The following is a 27876-nucleotide window of genomic DNA, read 5'->3' as shown; positions in this document are numbered from 1 at the left end:
TATTCCGTCAACTTAATTGAAAACTATTGCCTGGATTTAAATTTAATAAACACTCCGTTGACTGGTTTCAACGTTAAATCGGATTGTATCTCTATGGGGTCATTGGATGGAGCAATTTCAAAGGTTCTAATAATTTTTGATAACGTAGATTTCATTTCAAGCATGGCAAACTTTTGTCCTGTAATTTATGGAATATTTAAATGAAATTTCGAATATATATTTTTCATATCGAGAAAATGGAGATATTGTATTACCTATGCAATTTCTAGGTCCTGCACTAAAGGAAACCATAGAAAATGGATTACGCTTAGCGGATTCTTCTGCAGCAAATCTTTCCGGTATAAATTTGTCTGGCTCGGGAAATATTGCCGGATTTCTGTTCATATTGTAAACTAATATTGCAATAGTTGTTCCAGCTGGTACATCAATATCATCTATAAAAACAATGAATTGTCATTGTATAAAAACAATGAATTGTAGTAACAGAGTAAATACTGTTTATTTTGTCTAAATCACATTGATACATACTGATTTTCGTGTCATTAACAGTTAGTCTTCCTAGCATTGGAACTGATGGATACATTCGCAGCACTTCTTTTATAGTCAATTCCAGATATTTCATATCTTGTAAGTCACTGTGGTTAAGCATAGTATATTGTAGTGATGTTATTGGATGGATATTGTTTTTAACTAACGCATTAATCTATAATACATACCTATAGCTGGGTGATTTTTCATTGTCGTTCCCAAATATCATGTGTTGTTCCTCATATAGTTTGTGTTGAACATGAGGATTGCTTGCTATGGAATATAAAGCAAAAGTCAATGCAGACGTGGTTGTATCATGCCCCTTAAAAATAGAAAAACTCAATGTTAAATATTGATTATTTGAATTTTGAGGTATTTTCCTGTTATCACGGATCAAAATTATTTTTTTCTTCATTCAACAAAATGAAGTGCCTTATACGGAAAAAAAGCCTTACAATATTATTACAAGAATGAGGCATCCTTTATAAACAATATGGTTTTTTTCAACGGTCACAAGGTAAAGCTCTACCATGGTTTGCGAATTTCCTGGTATTGCGGAAAGTCCGCATTGCAAACTGGTCGTATAAACTTTGTAGTCATTCGTTTCGTTTATTTCTGGTGCGAGGAATTATCGTTGGGCAAACAGTGCAACGAGGAATTGGCCATGAACAAGAACACAACCGTCAATTGTGATAATTACATACGAGAAGTTTGCGCTGAGTCCTTCAACCGACAGCAGTCAAAACAGAAGATCAGCGGCGAAGGGTTGATCGTTGAAATCAATGAGAGCTTGTTCACCAAACGCAAGAACCACGCTGACTGAGTGCTTCCTCCTCAGCGTATCTTCGGTAGACTATGCCGGGAGACGTGCATGTGTTTTTTGGTCAAAGTGTAAAATCGCAATGCAAAAACGTTGACTGTAGAATTGGAAATAGCGGGATTTCACTATTTTAAAGTGAATCGTCGATCCACACCCAGAACGTCGAGAGTGAGGAACACTGAGGAACAGCACATCATCATTTGGAGTCATATATGCCTGAATTCGTTTAGAGACAGCAGCTCGAATACAACGACGACGTATTCAAGTCACTTTTAAACTATATATAAGTGTTTTTATAATTGAATAAACACTATTTTTTAACAAATGAAAAAATATATTTGACCTGTGATAGCAGGAAAGTACCAATTTTGAATTATCCTATATTTTTTTGTCATTAAATATATATTTTTTTATATTGAAAATTACTTCAAACAAAAAAGTATCCACTTCCTCTCGTATATCCGTATCATTGAGTTGTTTTCCATCTACAGTTGACAAAAGCAGAATATCTAAGAAAGCCATTTTCTTTTTTCTTCCTAAAATTGTAAAGTTGATAAGTTATTATTATACTATTTTAATTTATTTTTAAGAATCAGTGAATATATAGTTATATCATGGTAAGTTCTTATCAATATATAATTATAATTATAGTTAAATCTATGTTATTAATACACACCATAAACACTGATAGAAGCATCATTTGTGTATGAATCAAGAGTTTCATTATTTTTTTGTAACAAGTTTCTTCTTTCCTGGATCATTTTATTTGTAAAATTATGTAACACAGCAAGAGCTTTTTTTTGCTGTCTATAGTCTTCCGTCAATGAAAATAGAAAATCTAATCTTTTAAAAGGGCTTTTCATTCTTTTGAGAATAATTTCACTTACACTAAAAAAATGTTTATAAATAAATAAATATACTGATATTATTTTCAAAAATCTCAAATCACATTAGCTTACATTTTAACGGACTGTACGTAATCAGAGTTGTTATTTTTTTGAGCATTTATTGAAACACCCATAGCAGCCTCTGTAATTATGATATTTATATTGACGTTATTTAAAAACAAGTAAAATACATATAAAATATCACCAAATTTACCTGATATTATATCCAATGCATACATCGCTAATATTGGATACACATTTAAATACTCACCGTTTGTGCATAGATATTTTAGCTTATTTATTAATATGTTTGTTTGAGAATCAAAAACTTGTAGAAAATGTTCTAAAATTGTGAAGTGAAATGCGGGAGTTATGATCTTTCTATGTTTTTTCCATTTTTCACCTGTAATATAATATATACATTTAAATTAAGATACTAGGCGAATATGAACGAGTAATGGAATATTTACCCGTGCTCGTTAACAGTCCTGTTCCAAGCCAAGGCTTTAAGAAATCGTATTCTGTTGATTTTTCAAGAAATTCTTGATTACTTAAAACTACCTTTAAACAAAGCAAATTCAGTATGATATTAAAATAATCCAGGATATTTTGAAATCTATTTTAATATTGAAATAAATTTATAGTGGCTAAATTTAATCTTGGAATATATTCAAGTACATTTTATATAAGATGGATGCATATTTAAAAACTTGGTGGATATTTATTTCTAATATATTTGTATATACGTATGTATGTATGTATATACATAGTTTTATTATAACTCACTTCAACATCGTTTGGATCAGAAAGTAAAATGATAAGTTGTGGTCCAATAAATACTTTACATCTCACACCAAAGTCATTCCAGCAAGCATTTAATGCGTTGAAAAAATCTGAAATTTTAATTTATTTTAAGCTTATATGTACATATGTAGTTTAAACAAGATTTAAATAATTAATACAGTGCTAATTTATACATGGCTCTAGAGTTGTGAAACAGGAATGTGTTTTAGGAAGGTTAAATGTTAAATTGACATATAAAACTATTTTACATTAATATGTAATACATATGTATTTATACAAATATATTTGCCTTATTTAAGTGTAAAATATAGTATATTTATTGATACATATATAAATATATATAATATTTACCTGCTGATGAACCAACGCATTGATGGGCATTTCCTATAAACGGAAGGGGTGGTGGTCCTGGCAAATTTAGGCACACATTTCTTGCCCTTTTATCAATGTAAAGAGCAATCATAAAAATTGTAAAAACGACAGCAATAACCACATACATATTCACTGGTGTATTTTCCGCTTGCGGGAGCTTTTGATCGCACAAAAGTTAGATGCTCACTGATCAAAGAATTCATTCGATCATCGTAGTGTAGCGATTGTAGGCGTTTCTCAAAATTTGTCAATAATAGCTTTGTCAGGGTCGAAGGGGTTATTGCTCGACAAATCTTGTCTTAATATCCTTGGTTTTATCTCCTTTATATATACAGTATAATTGCATTTCCTGTTTTGTAAAAGTTTACCTAAAGTATTCTACTTAGATAACTGAAAATTTTTTCTACTCAAAAAAATCTGTCAATTTTTTGAGTAGATGACAGAGAAAAATTATTTTATTTTCGATGAAGATATTCTTTTTATAATTGCAGCATTTTGACAATGCTAGGAGTGTTTTAATATATGTACATAATAATAAATCGTATATTTAAGATTAATTTAATTAGTAGGAAAATATTCTTTTTAAATGCACTTGAAAAATTTATTATAAATAAAAAGTTAAGATAAGAAAATTAAAAAAATTGTATCAAAATGATAATTTATCTTTTATATTGTTTATCGTTTTTATATTACGCAATTGTTTGATATATGTACATGGTAATGAAAAATATGTATTTTTAGTGAATTTTGTTAAACTAACCAATTGCATATTGAGATTGTATTATATAAACAACAATTAGTGTAATTGAATTTCTTTACGATACATACATTGCAGACTTCGGACACGTAGACCAAATTTTATTTATTTATTTCAAAATATTTAAATTAAACCAAAATTGAAATAAGACAAGTTGTCCCAAATCGTCACTATAGCCGGAATCATGAAAACAAAATTCATTGAAAATGCAATGATACAATTAAAATTTATGATTGATCATCTTATTTATTTTAGTTTATTGCTACCAGCGGAACCTATAACACTGTTCGACAAATGACGACTTTTTTTTTGGTTCAGAGACGAGATATGACTTTTCTTATAGATCTGTGCCCAGTGAACATGAATCTAGTAATACAAATTGTTGATTGGCTCGAGTTTCGGAGATATATGTGTTTTTTGAATCGCGCGATTTTTCTATATCTTGGTGTTGTTCGGTCGATGTCTCAAAAATCTGTCAATTTCCTGTTCAAAATGAATATTGGAATCGATAGTCGGGTATATTATCTTTCATCTGTAGTACTTTTCAGCGTTCAAATCTTTCTAAGTAGTCGTCCAGTTCAAATCAAAAGTCAAAAGTACATATTTTCATTTGGGATTTTTTCCCACTGTTAATACTATTTTATATCGAGTATTTTGTATTAAAAGATGTTTTTTGGGATAGTGTTCTGGACCCCATAATATATTAAATTGTCTTTATATGAAAATTAAATAAAACTCCAATTTGAAATATCATATTTCTACTATTCTTGTGGATTAATAACAAAAATTCTATTTATAACTGGCTTACCTCGATAAAATAAACGAATTTTTGTTATTAATCCACAAGAATAGTCGAAATATGATTTTTCTAAGTGAAATTTTATTTAATTCTCATGTAAAGACAATTTAATATATTATCCTTATTAATTCAATTCAGATTCGTGTAAATACTAGTACGAGCCTTTAGCTCGCAATTTTACCGATATAAAATTCAGCACACTTCCAATTAACCCTTTTAAACAAAAACAAAAAATAGTGTGGCCAGAACACTATCCCAATAAACATCTTTTAATAGAAAATACTCAATATAAAATAGTATTAACAGTGGAAGAAAATCCAACTTGAAAATACGTACTTTTGACTTTTAATTTGAACTGGACGACTACTTAGAGAGATTTGAAAGCTGAAAAGTAGAACAAATGAAAGATAAAATACTCGACTTTCGATTCCAATATTCATCTTGAACAGGAAATTGACAGATTTTGAGACATCGACCGAACAACACCAATATATAGAAAAATCGCGCTATTTAAAAAACACATATATCTCCGAATCTCGAGCCAATCAACATTTTTTATTACCAGATTTGTGTTCACTGGGCATAGATCTATAAGAAAAGGCATATCTCGTCTCTGAACCATTTTTCGTGTCGAACAGTGTAAATTGGTCTTTTGTAATGTATTTTATTATTTGTTCTGTTTTGATTTCAGACTGTTGGTTTTCCTATTAAAATAAAATAAAATCTGTCTTTTATTATTATTTCTTAAATAAAATATCGTGTTAGTTGTATTTAATTAAAAATTATGATATTTGAAATATTGAGAATGTCCTTCACATTATCATTTGGGATACATGTTTCAACAGCGAACTGATTTCAATGTCGTCAAATAATAATTTTTCAAGTTTTTAGATCATTTTTTTCTTGCTACGTTTTTAGTGAGGCACTTCCAGTGTATTATGGATTTAGAATTTTTACACGACTATTTCGCAATAACGGATATTTCGCATTCTTATTTTGTTCGTGGGATGGCTTAGCCTTCGATCAAAATTTATTGTTATCTTTGTCAAAGTAGTATTGAACTTATTTTAAATATTTAACGTGCATCAAGAAATATGTACGTCTAGGATATTTTTTTTGTCTGCTTTTTATCATGTTATTATTTTCAACGTTCTTTATTGGATATGCAGTATTTTCTCTTCTTGGTATTGAAATACACACAATGCATTTAATTTGAATGATTGGCATTTATTTTTCTTTTTAAATTTAGTATGCAGTTTATTGCAGAGAATATATGTATTTTTAGTGAATTTTATAACATTTATTTGGTTTATTGTATATGTATTTATTTCATTAATACTTCAAATGAATGTTTTTATCAATTTTTTTTGGGGAAAAGAATACATACTTTTGTATTTACACAACGTACAGTATCAAAAATTAAACAATCATTATAGTAGTTATTATAATTGAATTGCGAAATAACATAATTTTAGATTTGGCTAAAATTAATTCACAGCAGATTTTTCGTTTTCGCGGAAATTTACTCTAAATTTGACCGTGAACTTACTATCCTTTTATTCTAAACTGAATAAATTTTAACAAGGAACAGGTTATTTAAAGCGTAGGTATATATCGACCTTTGAATTGGATTTAATACGTCATCTGTATAGTATTTTTGCGAGAGGTGAGTGTCTTATTTTGTCTACTTTTCTTCACAAGTTCACATAGGCCATGTTGTTTTCTTTATTTATATCTTGTCTAGGATTTTCAAACAATGATATTTAACGAACAGTGAATTATTAAAAAAAAATAAATAAACCAGTAAATATAAAATTTGTTTTACTATATATTTATTTGACACTTAAAAAAATATTTTCTGAAATATTTTCACCGTGGTGCAAGTTTAATTTTAACTCCATTGTTTGATTTCAAAATGATGTCAAAAGATAAAATTATATTTTCATGCGACGGAAGTAATTCGTAATGACGAATCACTTTTGATATTGTAGATTTCATTTCCAGTATTGCAAACTTTTGACCTGAAATATGAGAAATTATTTGATTAATTTTATTTTTCAATTAAAAGTATTCTAATATAAATGCAGAATACGATATATATATATATATATATATATATATATATATATATATATATATATATATATATATATATATATATATATATATATATATATATATATATATATATATATATATATATCAGTGGCGGACGGTGGGTGTTAATACCGGGTGTGCTGTGTATGCCGTAGGGCGTAGGGTATAAAATTAGCAATTAAAAAAAAATACTCGTTTTGCATTACAAAAATGTTTAATTTATTAGTTATTTATACATAAGTTCAATGCGACGTTTCTGAGACATAAACTTTTCAATCACGTCTGCATAGAATGTGTCTTTCTGTTTTAATTCCACCAATAACTTTTTTTCTATTGAAATTAAGCTAAGGCCACATAATCTATCTTGACCTTGCGTACCTCTATAGCAAGTTTTTATTCTTTTCAGCGCCGAAAAAGACCGTTCTGCTGAAGCTGTACTGCTTGGTATCGTTAATATTAATTCTCCCAGCTTAAACACCTCTTTAAAACCAGATTCGAGGTTATTTTTTGTCATGAATTGTATTAATTCATGAACAGGTTTCTCTGAAAATTCAGAGCTGGAATATAGCACAATGAGTTCGTTTTTCAATCGAATATAATCAAACAGTGATCCATAAAAATCTTTTAATTTATTAATTAAAACATTTGGAAAATTTTCTTTATATTCGTCATATTTATCATTACAAAGAAGGTGGAAATATTCTAATTTGGAAAGTGAAGAATATCTACATTCGACTTGTGCGATTATGCTATCAACTATTTTGAAATATAATTGACGAAATGAAGTTTTATCTTCTACTTCTGAATAATTTTTTAATCTTTGTGGCCACGATCATGATCATCATTTTTTTCATTTAAATAATTATTCCATAACATTTCAAAATTATTATACCTTTCGTATTTCAGTTGCTGCAAAACATCATTAATTTTTTTACAACAATATAAAACGTCCGAAGATTTAGATTGAAGAATGTTATACAAAACATCAGTTATTCCAAACAGTTTTGAAAAAAATTGAAGAAGTTTAATTGTTTGAAAATCCTCTAAAAAGCCTAAAAACCCTCGTGCTTTTATAACAGTATCTGTGTCCCATAATTCACAATTTTCTATAACATGTCGAAAAAAAATATGTAAATTGACTTCTGTATTGTTGTACTGTGCTACTTAAACGAGATGTAAAATTCCACCTTGTGGGTGCTACAGAGGGAAGTCTTTTTGTCACAAATTCCTGTAAAGCGAATACTCTTTTGGAATATTTTGAAAAGTATGTAGACAATCCATTTAAAGTTTGAAAAAATGATTTACTTTCTTTAATATCAGAAAGACCTTGCTGCAATACTAAATTCAATACATGAGCATAACAGTGTGTAAAAAGAGCAAAAGGATAAGCATTGAGGACTTTGGATTGCAAACCATTTACGTGTCCACTCATTACACTTGCTCCATCATAAGTCTGTCCAACCAATTTGTCTTGAATTTTAAATTCTTCAACTATGTTCACCATTAGAATAGACCATTAGATGTTTTATCAGCACTAACGTCTGTAAAACTAATAAACCGTTCATGTACATTGCCTTTACATACAAAACGTAAAACTGTTGAGAGCTGTGATTTTGTCATTATATCTGAAGTTTCATCGAGAATAATAGCAACAAAACTTGCTGACTCTACTTCATTTTTTATATGAACTTTAATAACATGAGAGATTGCTTCGATTATGTCATTTTGTATACTTGGAGAAGTACCACGAAAGGTAGTAGCAGTATTTAGAGTATCTAAAACAGAATCATATTCTCGAAGAGCATTTAGATATTCAATGTAATTGCCTTTGTTTACGGAATTACATGACTCGTCGTGACCTCGCAGGGACAGTTCTTGTTTTCCTAGATAGATTATTGCGTTAATAATTCGTTTTAAAACATCTCTATTTTTATTTACTTGTTCATTATGTCGACTTATTTCGGCTTTACGTTGACTGTCAATTAATACGTCGATTCGTTGTTTGCCAAACATTTGTATGGAAAGAAATGATTGAACGTGTGCCTGCGATCCTTTGTGTTTCTTCAGTGCTGCTGTCAAATGGTTGAGATCAGCAAATCCTTCTTTGTTCCACACATTAATATCTTTGGAGAACAATAAACATGGCCAGCAGAAAAGTTTGGATCGAATTTCACAGCCTGTAATCCATACGAATTTTTTATAATTTGAAACGCAAAAATGTCTAGTGTAAACTTTTGTTTTTTCTTTATGCAAACTGGATAAATTTGGAAGAGACGGACACGGTTTCCCATCTTTAATTATTTTTAATTTTATCTCAAAACTTCTATTTGAAAACGGAATAGTTAAAATGTCTTGAACACTGTTAGCCATTATTAGTTATTAGAGGTAATAATATGACCATAAAAATACGAATGTGCGAAAAAGTACGAGACCACGTGCCGCATCGCATTCGGTCAATTGCCGAGTGATGCGGTGCGGTGCGGTGCGCGGTGCTCTGAAGTCGTAGCACACCGTACGTCTTAATATCGCGAACAAACCTATACAAGCGAATATCCGCCTGCACACTCCAACCAAACCCACCAATTTGCTGCACGGCATAGGTATTCTCTCGTCGCGGCGCACAAACTACATCTAACATCACACAACACGCTGCAGACTGCACACCACACCATACACCATACATTTAGCGCACGCGGTAAATACACCATACACATCAATGCCTGCTTATACAACAACACATTATTTTGTATTAAAATACTACTTTATGTGGTCTTTGGTTTTCACGGGTGTGCGCCGCACACCTAGCACACACCCAATATACGCCACTGATATATATATATATTATTTATGGCTTACCTATACAGTTTCTTGGACCTGCGCTAAAAGATACGGTTGCAAATGGACTTCTTTTTGATGTTTCGCTCGGTAAAAATCTTTCAGGAATAAATTTGTCGGGTTCTGAAAAAACAGCTGGATTTCTATTCATATGGTATATTAAAACGAGCACCGTGGAATCGGCTGGTAAAACTAAATCATCTGAAAGTAATCATAAATACAGTTACTAACAAAATCATTGAATAGGTAAAGCCATTGTGAAAAGTCATTAAATTTATACTAATTTTTGTGTCATTGTTAATTTTTCGGCCAATCATTGCTACTGGCGGGTACAAGCGAAGCGCTTCCTTGATAGCTAATTCCATATATTTCATATCTTGCAGGTCTCTAGATATTTTTGTGTATTATTATTAGAAATTATATAAATATATTTTATGCATTGAAATAGATGAAACAATTATTTACTTGTATGTAGTGGGTCTATTTATGTCTTCACCATAAATATCTTTCTGCTCTTCATACAATTTTTTTTGCACTTCTGGGTTGTGGGCAATTAAATATAATGCAAACGAAATGCCGGCAGTAGTTGTATCATGGCCCTTAGGATGTTATTAAAATCGTTATTATATTTATTAAAACCATCAAATACAAATATTGAAATATTTCTTACTTCAAATAAAAATGTGTCGACTTCTTCTCTAATACTTAGGTCATCCAAAGGTTTGCCATCCACATTTGATAAAAGAAGCATATCTAAGAAAGCTAAGGTCTTTTTGGTTCCTATTTAATGTTTAAATGAAGTTAAATTTAACATTACATAATGGAAAATATAATGAAATGTATAATAAAGTTATCATATAATGTTTATGAAATCAATTAACCTAATGCTGAATCAGCCAAATCAACGTTTGTATATGAATCAAAATTTTCTTTGCTGTTTTCAAGCTGTTCTCTTCGTTTTGAAATCATTTTGTAGGTAAAATCATGTAGTGTTTTCAATGATTTCTTTTGTAGTTGATAGTCACTGCTTAAACTGAATAGAAAATCCGATCTTTTGAAGGAGTTTGTCATTCTGCCAATTATAACGGTGCATATGCTACGGAATAGTTGAAATTAGATGTAATATTTCACACAATTATGTGTCATTTGATGTTCATTTGTAGATTATGCATATGTATATGTATTCAGTTGACGAATTGAATTGACTTACTTTTTAACTGCTGTTACGTATTCAGAATCTGAATGATTTTGAGCATTGATATTCACTCCCATAGCAGCTTCTACCATTTTAAATATTTTTCGTTATATCAGTAAATAAAATAAATTCTACAGGGAATAATGAAAAAAAATACTGAAAATTTACCACTTATGATGTCGAGAGCACATAAAGTAATATGTGGAAATAAATCGAATGATTTGCCATCAGTGTGTTTTTCAAGTTTTTTTATAAGAGTTTCCGTCTGAGAGTCGAAGACTTGTAAGAAGTGTTCCAGTATTTTGAAGTGAAATGTCGGTGTTATGACCTTTCTATGTTTTCTCCACTTATCACCTAAAATATAATATGAGTTTTTACTATAAAATGCTCGTTAGGATAATCATTTGACTTTTATTAGATATTACTAACCACCGGAGGTTAAAAGACCCGTGCCTAACCACGGTTTAAAATATTTATATTCAAAGGATTTATCAATTAATTGATTGCTTCCCAATATAACCTAAAAATTAAAATGTTTTATCGACAAAGTGTTATTAAAAAAATGGTCAAGATAAAAATATGGCTTACCTCTACATCTTTTGGTTCAGATAGAATAATCATTTGTTGACTGGCAATGAATATCCTAAATCTTGTTCCGTATTCATTCCAGAATTCACTCATTTTTTTAAAGAAGTCTGAAATTTATATTTAATTAGATTCAAAAGCCAGTAATACAAAATTGACACTTATTTATTGTAAAGGTATACTAAATTCAATTCATGATTATTTCAGATTTTCTGATCATTCTTGTTGATTTCTGTTTGTTACAGCCATGACGTCATAAAAACGTAAATTTGGTCGTACTTTATCATCGTCACTATGTGATGTAATCATGTTTAATTATTCTGTCTGTATGAAATGACTTTCACCTTGAACCTTTTTATTTGTTGTTTTCAAGTGCTCTATTGCTAATTCATCATTTTTTGGAATGTTTTCAAAAGGAAATAATTTTGATCATTTCCATTGTTCTCTGAAGGAGGCAATGAAAGTATGTAGGTAGGTAATTTATAATGATTTCAAAGAAATTTTATGGATATTATTATTTTTTTGGAGATGGAGAAATTTATGGTACATTGCAAATTATGTATGCATGTATAGAAGTGACTTGTGGTTTTATAATTCTGGCAGTATGAGTTATTAAATACAAAAAATGTCTTTTTACGAAAATAAAAATAAAAATTTATAAACAATAATATTTTTTTTTGATATTTACATATGTATATGTAATTAATATCATTTATATAGATTCTGTTGCTAGACTACTAAATTGATTATTTTATGTACACCGAATAAAAGTTGTATGGATGCTTGAGATGAAAAAAAAAAAAAAATTACAATATTGTACATATTTGGATATTATCAAGCATGGAAACTGACCTACTGATGTGCTGAGCCCAAGCTGATGACCATTTCCAATGAAGGGTAAAGGGGTAGGTCCTATGAAGTCCTTTGTATACATTTTTTTATTTTGAACGTAAAACAAAAACAGTATGGTGGAAACACAAATGATAGCAACCAACATATTGCGAGTTTTATTATATCCGAATAAAAGAACTGGCAATTGACTTCGTGAAGTCAATTAACGTACTGATGGAGGAGTGGACAAGGCGATGTATAAGTATATCTAAAATAAAATAAACGCAGGAAAGGAGGGAGGCAACGGTCAATTGCCCGTTGTAATCATTTAGAATCAACCAACATATTGCGCACCTATGATTTTCAAGTGTTTGAATTTTGCGCATAGATCGATTGATTGCATATCTTGTATTTGTATAGTATAGTATTTGTCGAAACCATATAGGTATTTTTTAATGGCAAGGTAATCTAGATTTTAAAGTTTGCACATACATATATCAAATTTTTATTTATAAATGAAACAATCAATATCCAATATATCGTGCTAAATTTATTTAATTTCTTCCACAAAAGACTGTTTTTATCAGTTTTGGGTTATTTTTTTAATATTATTTTCAATGTCAAGAAGGTTATCGTTTTGATGATGTATTTTTAGTATCATATGTGAATGTACAGATTTTACTCATATGAATAGTAATTAAATAAAAACACCGATATTCAATAAAAAAGTATACATATGTACATATTTTTATTTTGATTATAGTTTTAATGGTTAGGCTACTTATTTGTTACATATGTATGTATATAAAATAATCATATTTAATTATTTTTGTTGCACGATTTATTTATCTTTTTAGTTTACTAAATGCACAATATAAACAAGGAAATTATTGTTGTTATACATAAATTTAAAACTTAAAAGGAAGTGAAATTTTTATATAATAATAAATATACGATAGCATGCGTCATGAAATTTGACATTTAAAACTTGTAAATGTGAAGACATTGTAATTAATAGTCATTTTGTATGTTTCTGTACTAAAGAGAAACATACATATGTATGTATCAGTGGCGTGCGGTGAAATTCTCTCTCTTTTTATCGTACAGCCTTACTTAATGTGCCCGAGCAGGATACAAGAGGAACAGGCTGTTCCCCTTGTATCCTACTCGTGCACTTAAGTAAGGCTGTACGACAAAAGAGATAATTTCACCGCACGCCACTGGTATGTATGTATGTATACGTATTTAGTGCAGATATAATATTTTAATTATAAATTCAGGTCAAGTCTAAAAGAAGAAAGTATTGATATTATTTGTTTCCTGAGAGCATATTTTAATTCTGAAAATTCATTGTACCAAATAAAATGAACACTTTTTAATAAACTCAACAAAACCAAAAAATTGTTATATTATTTTATTATTAATTTTGTTTTCCATTTACCGGTAATGGGAAAAATTATTTACCGTTTACCGGTTATTGAAATTTGACGCTAAATTGCAAGCTCTAGACAGGAGTACGTAATGCATAGATATGTGGCGTTCCCCGTTACCCCACTTCCCCGCGGCTCCTCGACCCGATCGATTGTTACGCCACATCTCTTTAGACCAGCGGTTTCCAAGCTTTATGCTACTGCGCCTCCCTACCTTTTATTTTTTAATAGATATATTAATATAGACACGTTTTAAATAATAAACCTTTATTTAAAAAAAATACTGAACACTACAATAGACAGAATAATTAAAAGGTTTTGCTAGGTTTTAACTAGGGTTGCCATACGTCCCATATATACGGGACATGTCCCGTATTTCACTACTCGGTCCCGTATTACAATTTGTCCCGTTTTCTCCCTAAACTTTTCTCCAAAAACAGACTGTCGATTTCTTTAAGACTGCATTGATAAGTGGTCCCAATCATTCAAAAAATGTAATGCTTTCGATTGGATGACTCTCAAGCAAGTTCCTGAATGGGGGGAAATAGAACGAACCGTTGAATATTTGCAAGTAAGGAACATCGATGTTGGAAACAGTGAGCTTCTTTTCAACCAGTTCGTATATTTAAAAGATTATTTAAATAAAAATAATACCAACGAAAAGTGGGAGACAACGCTGAAATTGAGTATGGAAGAGAAATGGCTGAAGTTTTTTAGAGATACCAACCATATTGAACAGAAGTCATGTTTAATAAAACTATGTGAGTATACATATATTTGCCATTCCAGCCCACAATGCCAATGTGGAGAGAATATTTTCCCTGATGTCAACACAATAGTCGGACGAAAGAAATAAGCTGGCAGTTGAGACAGTTGAGACAATTTTGGTTTGCCAGTATAATTTTGAAATGACTTGCACCCAATTTCATCATCATGTAAAAGAGGAAAACGATTTAATTAAAAAAGTTAAATCATCGTTAAAATACGATTGGTCTAAAAAAGACTATTTTTTTAAAATAAACTATTACCTACCTACTTTTCCATATTTTATTTATGTAGCACTTAAATGTCCCGTATCAATGCTTGACAATTATTATGGCAACCCTAGCTATAACATAAATTTATAAGAACGCGTATATTTATTTTTATATTATATTACTAATTAAACTACATCTATCACATCAAAATTTAATGCGAAGGATTTTGTTGTTTATCAAATCTTGGGGGAAATATGGAGAGTGCCACTCGTAACTACTTTTCGACTATTAAACTGGCTTGATATTTGGTTTTCATTGCAGCTAGTGCCGAAAAGCCCGTTTCGCATAAATAAGACGTTACAAACGGTAGAAGTACTTAGATTGCTTTGCAATACAAAGATTCATACTCTCCACTAAGATTCATCCAAAATTTAATTATGGTTTAATTTTGAAACTTTTGTTTTAGTGAGCTATCGCATGATAACTCTATCAATTTTTCTTTTTCGGTGGTTGTCAGCTCGAATTCGTCTTCTTCATTATAGTTAAATGGATTCTGTATCCACAAAAACATTGAGAAATCAAGTTCTTTGAAATAATTGGGAAAATGCAGCACTAAACCATCCTAGTGGTCGATAAAAAGATTTTTACTTGCTTCAATATTGGCTGTGGCTCAGAAATCTTTGGAAAGTGAAAACATATCCAACTCATTCTTTTGTAAATTTGATTTCCATAACTTCGACTTTTTAATGAATGCTTTTACTTTGTCTTTTTGAACAAGTGGATGTATTTATGATCCCTGCATTGATTTATTTAAACCGCACAATTTTCCAAAAATTTCAACTAAATAGGCAGGTTTAACAATAAAATTATCGTTCGTCCACAAATGTGCCTCTTCGTGTTGGTTTTCTTTGAGAAAGGTTGCTATTTCTTCTTTGAGTTCAAACACCCCTTGAATCAATTTTGCACGGGATAGCCAGCGAACTTCACAATAATACAAAAGTGAGGTATAATTAGCTTCCATAGGACATTGCTCTCAAAGGACTGTTCTTAATGTAGTTTATAATTTTTATAACTTTTGTAAAAATGCTGTTCAGTTCCTCGCTCATATTTTTTGACACTAGAGCTGCTCTGTGAAGCATACAGTTCGTCCAGATAGCATGTGGTGCATTCTTTTTGACCAATGCTTGAAGACCTGCTTTGTGGACATTGAGTGAGCTCCGTCGGTACATAGTCCAACGCAATTATTCCACTTTATGTCGTTTTCTTAAAAAAAACTGTCTATTTTATTAAAAATTTCAATGGATGTGCTCTTCCCAAGAATGGGTTTGCAAAATAATATATCTTTTAATATATTATTATCCGCGACATATCGAACATATGCAATTAAATGGGCATCTTTAGCTACCTGATAATTTGTTATAGGAATTAAATGTATGTTAATAATTAAACATATATAAAAATGAAAGAAAAATAAAAATAAACATTCATACATTGAATTTTTACTGTTTATTTATTTGTTGATATTATGATTTGAAAATTATTTTTTATTAAAAAGTTTTGGCGCCTCCCCAGAGAGGCGCGACTCCCAGTTTGGAAACCGCTGCTTTAGACAGTTCATCAAGCATAAATTTCAATGTTATGTCAGCTGTATATAGATTTATGTCTTCACGACATAGAGCTTCTACAGCTATTTTTATCGGTTGTAATGCCATGGTCTCCGTCACGGGCCCGAATGTGAAACGCTTAAGCCGAAAGATAAAAAAAGGGTGCATGGTATTAATGTGCGTGCGCAGAATACGGAAGGAAAAGCCTGTTTCTCTTGTTCCTGTTGTATCCTGTTCGCGCAAATTAAGTGAGTATGTACCGTTTACCATGCACCATTTTTTTTTGATCTTTCGATTTTCGATCTTTGCCTTCCGATATTTGCGTTTTCGGGCGTTTCACATTCGGGCCCGTGAGGTAGACCCGTAATGCCAATATCATGTCAGAGATTTTATCAAATTCAATATTATCGATTTTTATCTCCGATTTTATATCAATCAAACTTTTTAAGATCGCATTGTTAATTTCATAAAATCGTTCCAGCATTTTCAGTCAGGAATTCCACCGAGTTTTGTAATCTCGATACAAAGCTAAGGTCTTTTCCTAATTTGTCTCTTATATGTTTTTGACGATTATCATTTTTTAAAGGAGATCTTCTATATAAATTTGTTATTGATCTTACTTTACATATTAATACATTAAATTCGTTATTTAATTCATTCTGTGTTGCCAGAGTCGAAAAACAAAACTCCTCATTCCACATACATATCTACATTAAACTTTCGTTATAATATTCCTGGAGCTGTCCTTAATTCGCCAAAAAATCATTTCCAGTAATTACCGGTAATTTTCCAATTTACCGGTAATTATCAAAGGTGCTTTTTTGGCATTTACCGGTAAACCGGTAAACCGTATTTTGGTATTTGATACTCTTTGTGCCTTGAAATATTACGCAAGCAGGGTTTCTCAACTAAGGCCGCAAAAATTTATTTTTAAGCAGGGTTTCTAAGCGGGGCACAAAGGCACAAAGAGTATCAAATAAATTTATTCGCATTTATGAAATTATCATGTAGATATAACCGACAATTTCAATACAGTAATTATTTTTGAAAACACATTTGAAACTTATTGAAAAAATTGATTTTGCGCTGAATAGTCCATGCGCTGAATTGTCATCCGCTGAGTTGTCGTTGCGCTGAGTTGTCTGCGCCGAAAGGTCGGCACAAAGTTGGTTTGCGCTGATTTGTCGTGCCACCGTCACACACATGTACATGCATACATCGCGTCCGTTTTTATTTAAAATATACATATATACATATAAAATATATAAAAACATATCATTTTATTTAACAAAAATTTACATGCTACCCAAAATATTTAAAAAAAGAAGATAAAAAATATTAAAAATTGAAAATTAAAAATTAAAAATTAAAAATTGAACAAAATTTAATTAAAATTAAATTGAATATAATTAAGTATGCATTATTGTGTGTATTGCCTTTTGAATTTGTATAAAAACATTGTCAATTTTAATTTTTAAATATATTTTAGGATTTTAATTTTTAGTTTCGACATCTTCAAAAAAGCATCTTGTTGACCATTGGCAATGTTATAAAAAAATAATCATTTGGCTTTGCGAATTTCCGTTGTGTTATATCTAAAAGTTTTAGCATAGGTCTGTAGGTGGCAGTAAATAGAATATTGTTAATTTATGACAACTTAACATGGGAATGAAAATATTTTTCACTACAATTCATTATATGTTCTTAAGAATAGATGTGCAAAATACCTTTTCTAATTGGTTTAAAAATAACGGATCCTGAAAACATATCACCATTAATTGAATAAATTAAGTTTCGCTGAAATAAATGACAATTTGCGTCGAGAAAATACAAACCAGTTTAATAAACGTTCTAAGTTGTGCGTATTATGTAAACGAGTATTAAAGAATTATGTGTTTTTCCACTTATTCAGTTTTCGTAGAATGACTAATTCTTGCGAAATATTTTTCTGTTGAGTCAATATCTTTTCTGTTGTACCATTTTTGTGATGCGCCATTGTTAATTTAATATTGTATATATTATATATAAACGAAATACTAATTTTATTACGATAATTATTTATTAATAATATGGGCTATAACTATAAAAATATTTTAACTTAAACACAGCGTAAAGTTTATTTTGAGCGTTCTTTTATTTTAATTTTAACTCCATCGGTTGTTTTCAATATAATATCAGACGACAAGGTGAATTTTTCTGGAGACGGTAATAATTCGTAATTACGAAGTACCTTTGATATAGAAGATTTCATTTCTAACATGGCAAACTTTTGACCTGAAAAATGAAATTATTTTAAAATATAAATAATCTTATGAGAGCCATTTTACTGCAATTAGATTTCATTTTATTTGTTTTAATCACGCACCTATACAATTTCTTGGTCCGGCACTGAAAGATACAGTCGAAAATGGACTCCGTTTGGAAGTTTCATCTGGCAAAAATCTTTCAGGGATAAATTTATCAGGGTCTGGAAATACTTCAGGGTTTCTGTTCATGTTGTATACCAAAAGAATTACAGTACAACCTTTTGGCAGGAACATATCGTCTAAAATCAATGAAGAACTCATTTTCAAATACATGTTCACACATTTTTATGCACTCTACGATACGATGAAAATGAAGTATTCATACTAATATTTATATCTTCATAAACTTTTCTAGCAATCATTGGTACTGGTGGGAACATACGGAGCGCCTCTTTAATCGCCAATTCTAAATATTTCATGTCCTGTAGATCTCTAAAAATAGTCATGTATGTATTATTATTATTATCAGTTTTTGATTGTTTTTATTTTTAATTAAACGGAATTGCTACTTACTTGTGCGTTGTAGGACGGTTAAGATCGTCTCCATAAATATCTTTTTGTTCTTGATATAATTTCATTTGTACTTCTGGATTGTTTGCGATCAAATACAAAGCGAAAGTAATTCCTGAAGTAGTTGTATCGTGGCCCTATTAATTTTTTTAATTTTAAATTATATTTGTTTTATTGTTAAAAATATGAATAAAATAGGAAAATATGTATACTTCAAACAAAAATGTGTCAACTTCTTCTCTAATGCTCACGTCATCTAATGGTTTTCCATCAACCGTTGAAAGCAGAAGCATATCCAGGAATGCTAATTTTTTCTTCTTTCCTAATAGTGTCAAATTTATTATAAATATATTTTTTATAAAAATAGTTTCAGTAATCGAATCAATTAACATACCTAATAACGCATCTTCTGATTCAGACGTGTAAGAAGTAAAACTTTCTTGACTATTTTCCAGCAATCTTCTCCTATCAGTAATCATTTTGTAAGTAAAATCATGAAGAATTTTCAAAGATTTCTTTTGTAGCCAATAATCGCTGCTGAACATGAAAAGGAAGTCCGTCCTCTTGAAAGGATTTTTCATTCTTGTTATAATTATACGGCACATACTGAAATTACATTAAGAACAATTATGTTTATAAATATAAAAATAATGACAAATAAGTTGGCTTAGTGGAAGATAATTCTCTCTAGGGTTACTTAAAAAAACTTACTCCTTGACAGCTGTTACATATTCGGAATCCGAATGGTTCTGAGCATTGATGCTTACTCCCATAGAAGCTTCTATAATGTCAAATTAAATATTAATTATATTATAGACATATATGATTAATGAAAAATTTACATTTTCGAAAAATAAAATGTTAAACGTACCACTAATTATATCAAGTGCACATAGAGTAATGTGAGGAAACAAATCGAACGATTGACCATCTGTGTGTATTTTAAGTTTATTGATAAGGACGTCGCTTTGGGTATCGAAAACTTGTATGAAATGTTCCAAAATTTTGAAATGAAACGTTGGAGTTATGACTTTTCTATGCTTTCGCCATTTTTCACCTTAAATATTAAAATAATAAATAAAATTTATGTTATTCATTTCGCGTTATATGGAACATAATTAATTAATTCAAAACTAACCAGCAGCAGTTAAGAGACCAGTACCTAGCCAAGGCTTCATAAAGTCGTAATCTGTTGATTTGTTAATTAATTGATTGCTACTTAGAATAATCTGAAAGTCGTAAAGTAATAATAATAATAATTTTTCATGGCAACAAATTTTTTGGTCAGTCAGTTGAAACGAATAATACAAATTCAAAAACGGTCAGTAACTAAATAAAAAAAATTTCAGTCATTATTCATAAAATTGGTCATTAGAAAATATTAAACGACCTGTAAAAATCGATAAAAAAGGGCAGTAAAAAGGGCAGTCTTTGTGAGACACGGCGTATGTATGTACATATGTATGTATGTTGAATTCCTTGATTCTGGTATCTCGGTATGGTACAAACACCACTATTCTACTTGACCAAGACTAAATTTGCTTTTTCCGTACAATTTTTTTGATACTGTCAAATAATCAGATATTATTTTTATTATTATTTTTTTATTATTTCTATTATTATTTTTTTATTATTTTTATTATTATTTTAAGTCCGAAGTCCTTTTCTAACAACATATTATATCATATATTTTTTTTTATAGGAATGTTCAAATCGTAAATTCTTTACCTTTCTTTTTTATTTTTCGATTATCTTTAAGACACATCAAAGAATTGTTCATGTGGGTGTCCTTTTTTTAAACGACTGACTATTTATTTTAAATACTAACCGTTTTATATAAATTCATGATTATTTAAACTAATTTCAAACCATTTGATTTACTAACTGACCACAAACATATTGGATTATGGATACAAACCATTTATTAAATACTAACTGATCATTTTGATAAATTACTGACAGCTAATTTATTTTACTGACCAAAAAGGGAAATTGGTGATTGATAGGAAGGATAATGCAATTATTTAGACCATATACATATACAAATACATAGATATGAAAAGTGAAATTAAATAATTGAAGATTATTTATTGATATTGTTTAAAATACGTACATATATTGTTTCAATACTTACGTATTGAATAAAGAGTAAAGAGAATACGTATACATATATTTACCTCTACATCTTTCGGGTCGGAGAGTAAAAGAAATAGCTGGCTCCCGATGAAAGCACGAAATCTTGTCCCATATTCCTTCCAAAATCTGTTTATTGTTTTGAAAAAATCTGTTGACAAATTTATTTATTTAAAAATATTAAAGACGGAAAAGCCGATCATTAGCTTTGTAACTCGTTACAAAACAAAATAAAATAAAATAATGGTGACAATACATTAAAAGGGGAAAAAATAGTAAAACCATAATAATAAGATGGAATTAAATTATTCTTCATTTTATAATTTATAGATCACTGAATAAAAGAGATTTTTTTATTTACCGGTAGAACTTCCACGAAAACTTATGGCATTGCCAACGAACGGTAATGGGGTTGGACCGAAAACAATTTTAGGAGAATTGTTAATTTTTACATAGAAACTAATTGTTAATATCGCGACAACGGCCAAAAGTACGTAAAGAAACATTTTTTTAATAATCAGCGAACTAGAAACGACAGACCATCGTCTTTAACTAGGTCTAAGTTACTACTGATCGTGTTCAATGTCAGTATAACTCTACAAGTCGTCGATAATAGCATAATCATGATGAGGTTCGAGGTCGATTTACACAGTATTATAACCAATTATTTCGACATATAGACGGTATATTTTTTATCAAATTTTACTTATAAAATATTATAAATATACACATTTTGGACTATATGTATTTTGAAAGTGATAAATATAATTTGGTTGCATTTTTGATAGCTTAAGTATAGAATTACAAATAAAATATGATATGCATGTGAAAATGTCAAATAAGAAATGTGAAATTAATGTCAATTATAATTAAACAAAAATTACCAGCTGAGTCTCCCATGACAAGATGGGCGTTGCCTATGTAAGGAAGAGCGAGAGGTCCTGGAATTTTATTTCCGTATTTTCTCATTTTTCTCTTATAAAATATTGGGAACACAAATAGAAACACGAGAATGATATACAAAATCATCATTGCAATAGTCACTATAGAGACGTTAATGCTATTGGTGTGTAGCCTTGCTAGTTTTGGCAAATACTAAATAAGAATTCGGCACTACAGTTTATACACACACCATCACTATTAATAAAAATGCGGAAATAATTTAAACGAATAATATGATAACATAAGACGATTATGTATACATAATATTATCGTACCGGATTTTGGGTTTGTGTTCGTCGTGCAACGCAAACAGTACGAAATTGACTGACTTTTATTAATTTTACTTTCGGTTTTTAAGTCGAATTATTTTATTTTCGCATCAAACTGGATTTCAAAATTGTCCAAGATGCAAGTTAAATTTAAACCACGGTCAGGGAAAAAAACGAGGCGCAGAAAACCGGCTTCCATGTGCAAAAGTACATTGGGCCAAATATGTGTTGCATAATGATTTCTCAATTCTGAAATATTCATAAATTTTTCATACGCAGTTTTCAACCTGGTTTGTTTGTTATTGAGGTTAAGCTTATTGTATTAATTACATATATAATTAATACAATATTTTGCATTACATCCGTAATTTACTACGACTTACATTCATAGGTACACCTATTATCTTAAGGTGAAGGTAGTAGAAAAGGAACAAACCGTATTAATTGTGTTATTGTGTATTGAATTTTTTTTTAATTCAATTCAGCTTGCTATCAATGACATAATGACAATATTTATTCGATATCTAGCAAAAACCTGTTTAATAACAACCTTAACCTTGATATTCCAGTCGGAAAGCCCCACCACATGTCTGTTGCGTTGATTACGTGGTATGTAGTAAGTTGTCAATCGACTTTTCGTTATAATATGATTTTTTTTAAAGAACTGACCTACTGATGTTCCACTCAGATGGTGTGCGTTTCCAATAAAGGGCAGAGGTTGAGGTCCATCAAAACCTTTTACATACATTTTTCGGTTGTTGTAGTAGAACAAATATATTATACACACTATAATGATGTAAGCGATCATTTTTATTGATTTTTTTTAACGATATCTCACAAAGAACAATGCTATACTGATTTAAAATTCGTGAAAATGTCTTAAATATAAATTGCAATCATTGCCCAATTGTCAATTGTTAATCGTCCATTATCATTTTCACTCTATACAAAATTATTTGATTGTTGTGATACCGCTACTTTTGGATTCCCAATTATCTGCGTTATCATTGCGGTAATAATTTGCGTTTCCCAAACTGTGTGTATCTGGGTATATTTAATTGTAATACTGAAGATAAAAATCTTCTATAAAAAAAGTATTGAAACTTGGGCATTGAACGTCGTAATGCTGCATAAAATCCAGTGCACCCAAAGAAGCATGTAACGATATATGTATGTTTGGCATATCGAGGAGAGATAGAAAACGGAATACGTTGGTTAGAAGTATGACAAAGGTGGTTGATGTAATTGTTGAGTAAATATATTGAAATGACAATAGGCGGTTCACGTAGCTAGAAGAACTGATGATATATGAACGAAATAAGTGCTCGAATGGTACCCGAGAGAATGTAAAAGGATGCGAGGAAGGCTACAGAGGAAATGGGTGGATGACATCAGAAAAATGTGTGGAATGAGAGTTGCACAAAACAAAGTCGAATCAGAGCATGTTGGAGAGGTCTTCATCTAACAGTGGATGACGAATGACTTTAAATGATGATGATGATGATGAAATATGTACATCTCTACTATAAAAACTCATTCAAGTGATGGGAGAGTGGTCAATTGGTTTTTTTGCAATGCAATGTTATATCGATCAATAATAATATACATATGTAATTTATACATAGTTTTGCATCATAACAATTTATGTACATAAACATGTTAATGAATATGTATTGCGTCGTATTCCAAAAATTGATAATTGCACTTTGAACGTTTGCTAATGTTTTTAGTTATTAAGCGTTTTCATTATTAATATGTAGAATATAATTTTTTGATAAGAAGATCAAATTGTTTACATATACAAAAACGTTTATTTATGGTATGATTTTAAGTTTTGAAATAAATATGCGTATAATATGATATTCGAAGTTTTGGAACCTGTAAGTATTATATTTTGTAGTAAAAAAATATTTGACTATCACATTTCATTACATTTTTATTTTTATTACATAAATCACATGTGCCATGGCAGGAATTACCTCAAAATGAGACATATTAGACAAATTAGCTTGATAGCTAAAATATATATTAAAATAAATAATAATATATAAATAAATAAATATGCTTACTTATTTTTCAAACATACCAGGATATAGAATACATTAGTGACATCTATGGATAATCAACAAAATTTTTGATACACAGCAAATTTGCAAGAAATACATTATGTAGGTAGCATTTTATGAAATTCAACAAATTCGAGATTCTAATAATTGGAATTTGCGAGAAATTAAAGGGGGGGGGGGGGGATACTGATTCATTAGATCCGTCTCAACCATGATCTGAAAATCAGCTAGAAAAATCTGAAAATTCTAGCAGGAAACGGTCGATTTGTGTTTTAATAACCACAAGACTTCGCCAGCAGCAAATTTGGTCGGGACTTGAACCCACAACTTCTCTACTGGTCTGCAATAGCTCTAACAGTGCACTACGCTGTGGCTTAAAAATCTTTTTTATATTAAATAGAAAATGATTTTTTAAGTCATCGAGTTTGATACGCTACGCTAGTGAAAATTAATATATTTGTAATAACTGTCAAAATTCATATCCGGAGCGATTCCGCAATTGTTCACATAAAAAAATACATTTGATTATTTGAAAAAAAAAAAAATTAACAACTTTAAATTTTAATTGGAGTCTTGTTTATGCGGAAACGTTAAGTTTATACAGATGATCGATATGAACTGTAATTATGGATGAGCTAATTGGATGCTAAGTGGTATCGCGTATATAATGAAATTAGCCTATGTTATATACATACATACATATATGTATGTAAGTATGTATATAGTTGAGATGGCAATGAATTTGCATTTGAATATTAACTACATTCAGAAAATCGATGTATTGTACTACTATTAAGGAAACTACATACATGGACATTACATTATTTATAGCAATCGAATCGAATTTATTTTAACAGCTGATTGCAATTTTGATTCGATCTAGACCAAGTAGACAATGTTTGCCTTTTAAGGCTTCCGAAGCTTCTGCGTTGAAGAGGCAGCAGGTGTATTTATCTTTCACCTTTGTTTGCTTAGAGTCTCAGTTTGGCTTTAAACTTATGTAGGTGCTCGTGAACTTTCCTTTTACACTAGCTTTCATTACTCAAAATATTTTAACGAATCCAAGTTTCAAACCTTACACACACATATGTACCTACATCTAAACTAAATTTTGTGAAATAAATCCGTGAGCTCGTCTACATATATGTATGTATGTACATATGTATGTAGCATATCAGAGAATAATCTATGGGTACAACTTGGTGAGGGTGCCAGACAGCGGTCACTTTATGCATCGAGATTAGCATAATTTGCATTTAGTGTTGCGGACATGGCAGTAAGTATGGCACTGAAATCTATTATTTTAAGTGCAGGACGTCTAAGGACCAGCCCTAGCAAGCGTGGAGAGTCCTTCAAAGTTACGCACGTCAATTGTCAGGGGTTCCAACAGCTAATAGAGCACGCTCTGTGTGCCACCCACTTGTCTGAACCGCTCCTTTGGGTACCTGCTATATTTATTCCTAATATATAATATGTATGTATAATATATTTAGATTAAATTTAGCACGCATTCATAATTAAAAGAATTTTGCTCATGATTGAAGCATACATACGTTACTAACCTTGACAGAAATGGAAAAGTTCATTTAATTTTCTCGTTGCATTTTTGACCTTCTATCAGATTTTGTAGGATTATAAATACAAAGTTGCTCGTTTATAAAGATTTACATAATTGGAATTAATAATTGGTTATTTTATAATATTATGATCATTTTATGTTTTTATATATAGGTATTTCTTGCATAGCTTTGATGCAATACATGCCACCAGATTAACAATGTGATGAATAGCGAGTGACCAGGGTTTATATTTTATTTTATTTCTCCAAATCTACTAAATGCAGGGTCTTCATATGTTATGTATTCCTCACCAAAACCTCTATGATTCGAAGTTTGCGATTACGAAATAAAAACGTTGATCAATACCAACAGAAATTATTTTTTTGAGCGGAAAACCCCTTGTACACGTGTCACACAGATGCTAGAGAGAGGGGGAATCTAGTACGCGCCGCGGTCAACGGTCAGTGTGAGATTGATATCCGCCTTAAAATGACGGCCCTGATTTCAACCGTAATTTTTTTCATTTCTTGCACTGAATTCTTATTATTCGATAAAACATGATTTTTATAGCGAATTACAATAATTACCCTCGTAGATTTTGTATTTTTTAAATTACAACATACAGTTTTTAAACTGGACGCTTGTAGTTCAGCACAGTGGCTATAGTTGGTCCGCTGTAGGAAGAGACTTAGGAAAAACGTATGTGCTGTCTCTTATACCACCTCTCGACCAATAGCATTTCGTGCAGACAGTAGAACATTGTACGTGCGAAATGCTATTGGTCGAAATGAGGTGTAAAGGATGGAAAGCGAGTCTTCCTCCAGCGGATGGACTACATATAAGGCAAGCGCTAACTGATTAATTACTACTATTACAGATGATGATTCTTTTTTCAATTAATTGATACAATTATTATTGTCATGCGAGAACGATTTTGGATTTAGAGCGATCTTAAAGCGACATATTTTCACGCTAATGCTAATATGTAGCACTACGAATATACGTTAATTATATATACTTATTTGTGAAGGATCATATATGTACTTTTATTTAATATTACGTCATATATTAAACCAGCAACATAAATCAGAGGTTAGCGTATAATGCTGGCTACTGAGAGGTCACCGGTTCGATCCCTGACTTTATATATACATATGTATACGACTACAGATCAATCGTCGCCTATCAAAGTTTGCCAATATATATATATATATATATATATATATATATATATATATATATATATATATATATATATATATATATATATCTTTTCATTTTATAAACATATGTACGTACATTCATCATGTATGTGCCATGACAGGAATAACCCAAAAGTGACACATATTGTTAGATTATTCGTAGTGGTAACAATTTTTCTAACATAACAGTGTATATAATACAAATAGAGACATCTATGGGCAGTCAATAAATTTTTTGATACATAGCAAATTTGTGAGAAATACATTATGTAAGTAGCATTTTATAAGATTCAACAAATCCAAGATGCTTATTACTAGAATTTACGAGAAACTGTGGGGGTAGATACCAATTTATTGGATCTCTCACC

The 27876-nt window shown here is 30.2% G+C and overlaps 1 protein-coding gene across 1 annotated transcript; it reads right to left on the bottom strand.

Annotated features, from left to right (window-relative positions):
- Positions 1–23: 23 nt before the first annotated feature.
- Positions 24–22738, bottom strand: LOC143912344 (uncharacterized). Its single transcript, XM_077431628.1, has 33 exons — positions 22355–22738; positions 21515–21621; positions 20476–20566; positions 20209–20394; positions 20049–20118; positions 19732–19943; positions 19550–19659; positions 19341–19474; positions 19153–19259; positions 18887–19066; positions 18646–18795; positions 12532–12708; positions 11683–11789; positions 11524–11614; positions 11263–11448; positions 11110–11179; positions 10781–10995; positions 10570–10679; positions 10388–10498; positions 10180–10300; positions 9921–10100; positions 6841–6988; positions 3391–3476; positions 3022–3128; positions 2706–2796; positions 2450–2638; positions 2308–2377; positions 2025–2236; positions 1775–1884; positions 717–850; positions 529–635; positions 255–434; positions 24–178 (listed from the first exon to the last, which is right to left on the bottom strand). The coding sequence occupies exons 1-33, from the start codon at positions 22500–22502 to the stop codon at positions 24–26; spliced, it is 4452 nt and encodes a 1483-aa protein (XP_077287754.1). The 5' UTR covers positions 22503–22738.
- Positions 22739–27876: the final 5138 nt, after the last annotated feature.

This window comes from Arctopsyche grandis, chromosome 5 (assembly GCF_051622035.1).
Source record: "Arctopsyche grandis isolate Sample6627 chromosome 5, ASM5162203v2, whole genome shotgun sequence".
Lineage (NCBI taxonomy): Eukaryota > Metazoa > Arthropoda > Insecta > Trichoptera > Hydropsychidae > Arctopsyche > Arctopsyche grandis.
This window is presented reverse-complemented; position numbering and strand designations above follow the sequence as displayed.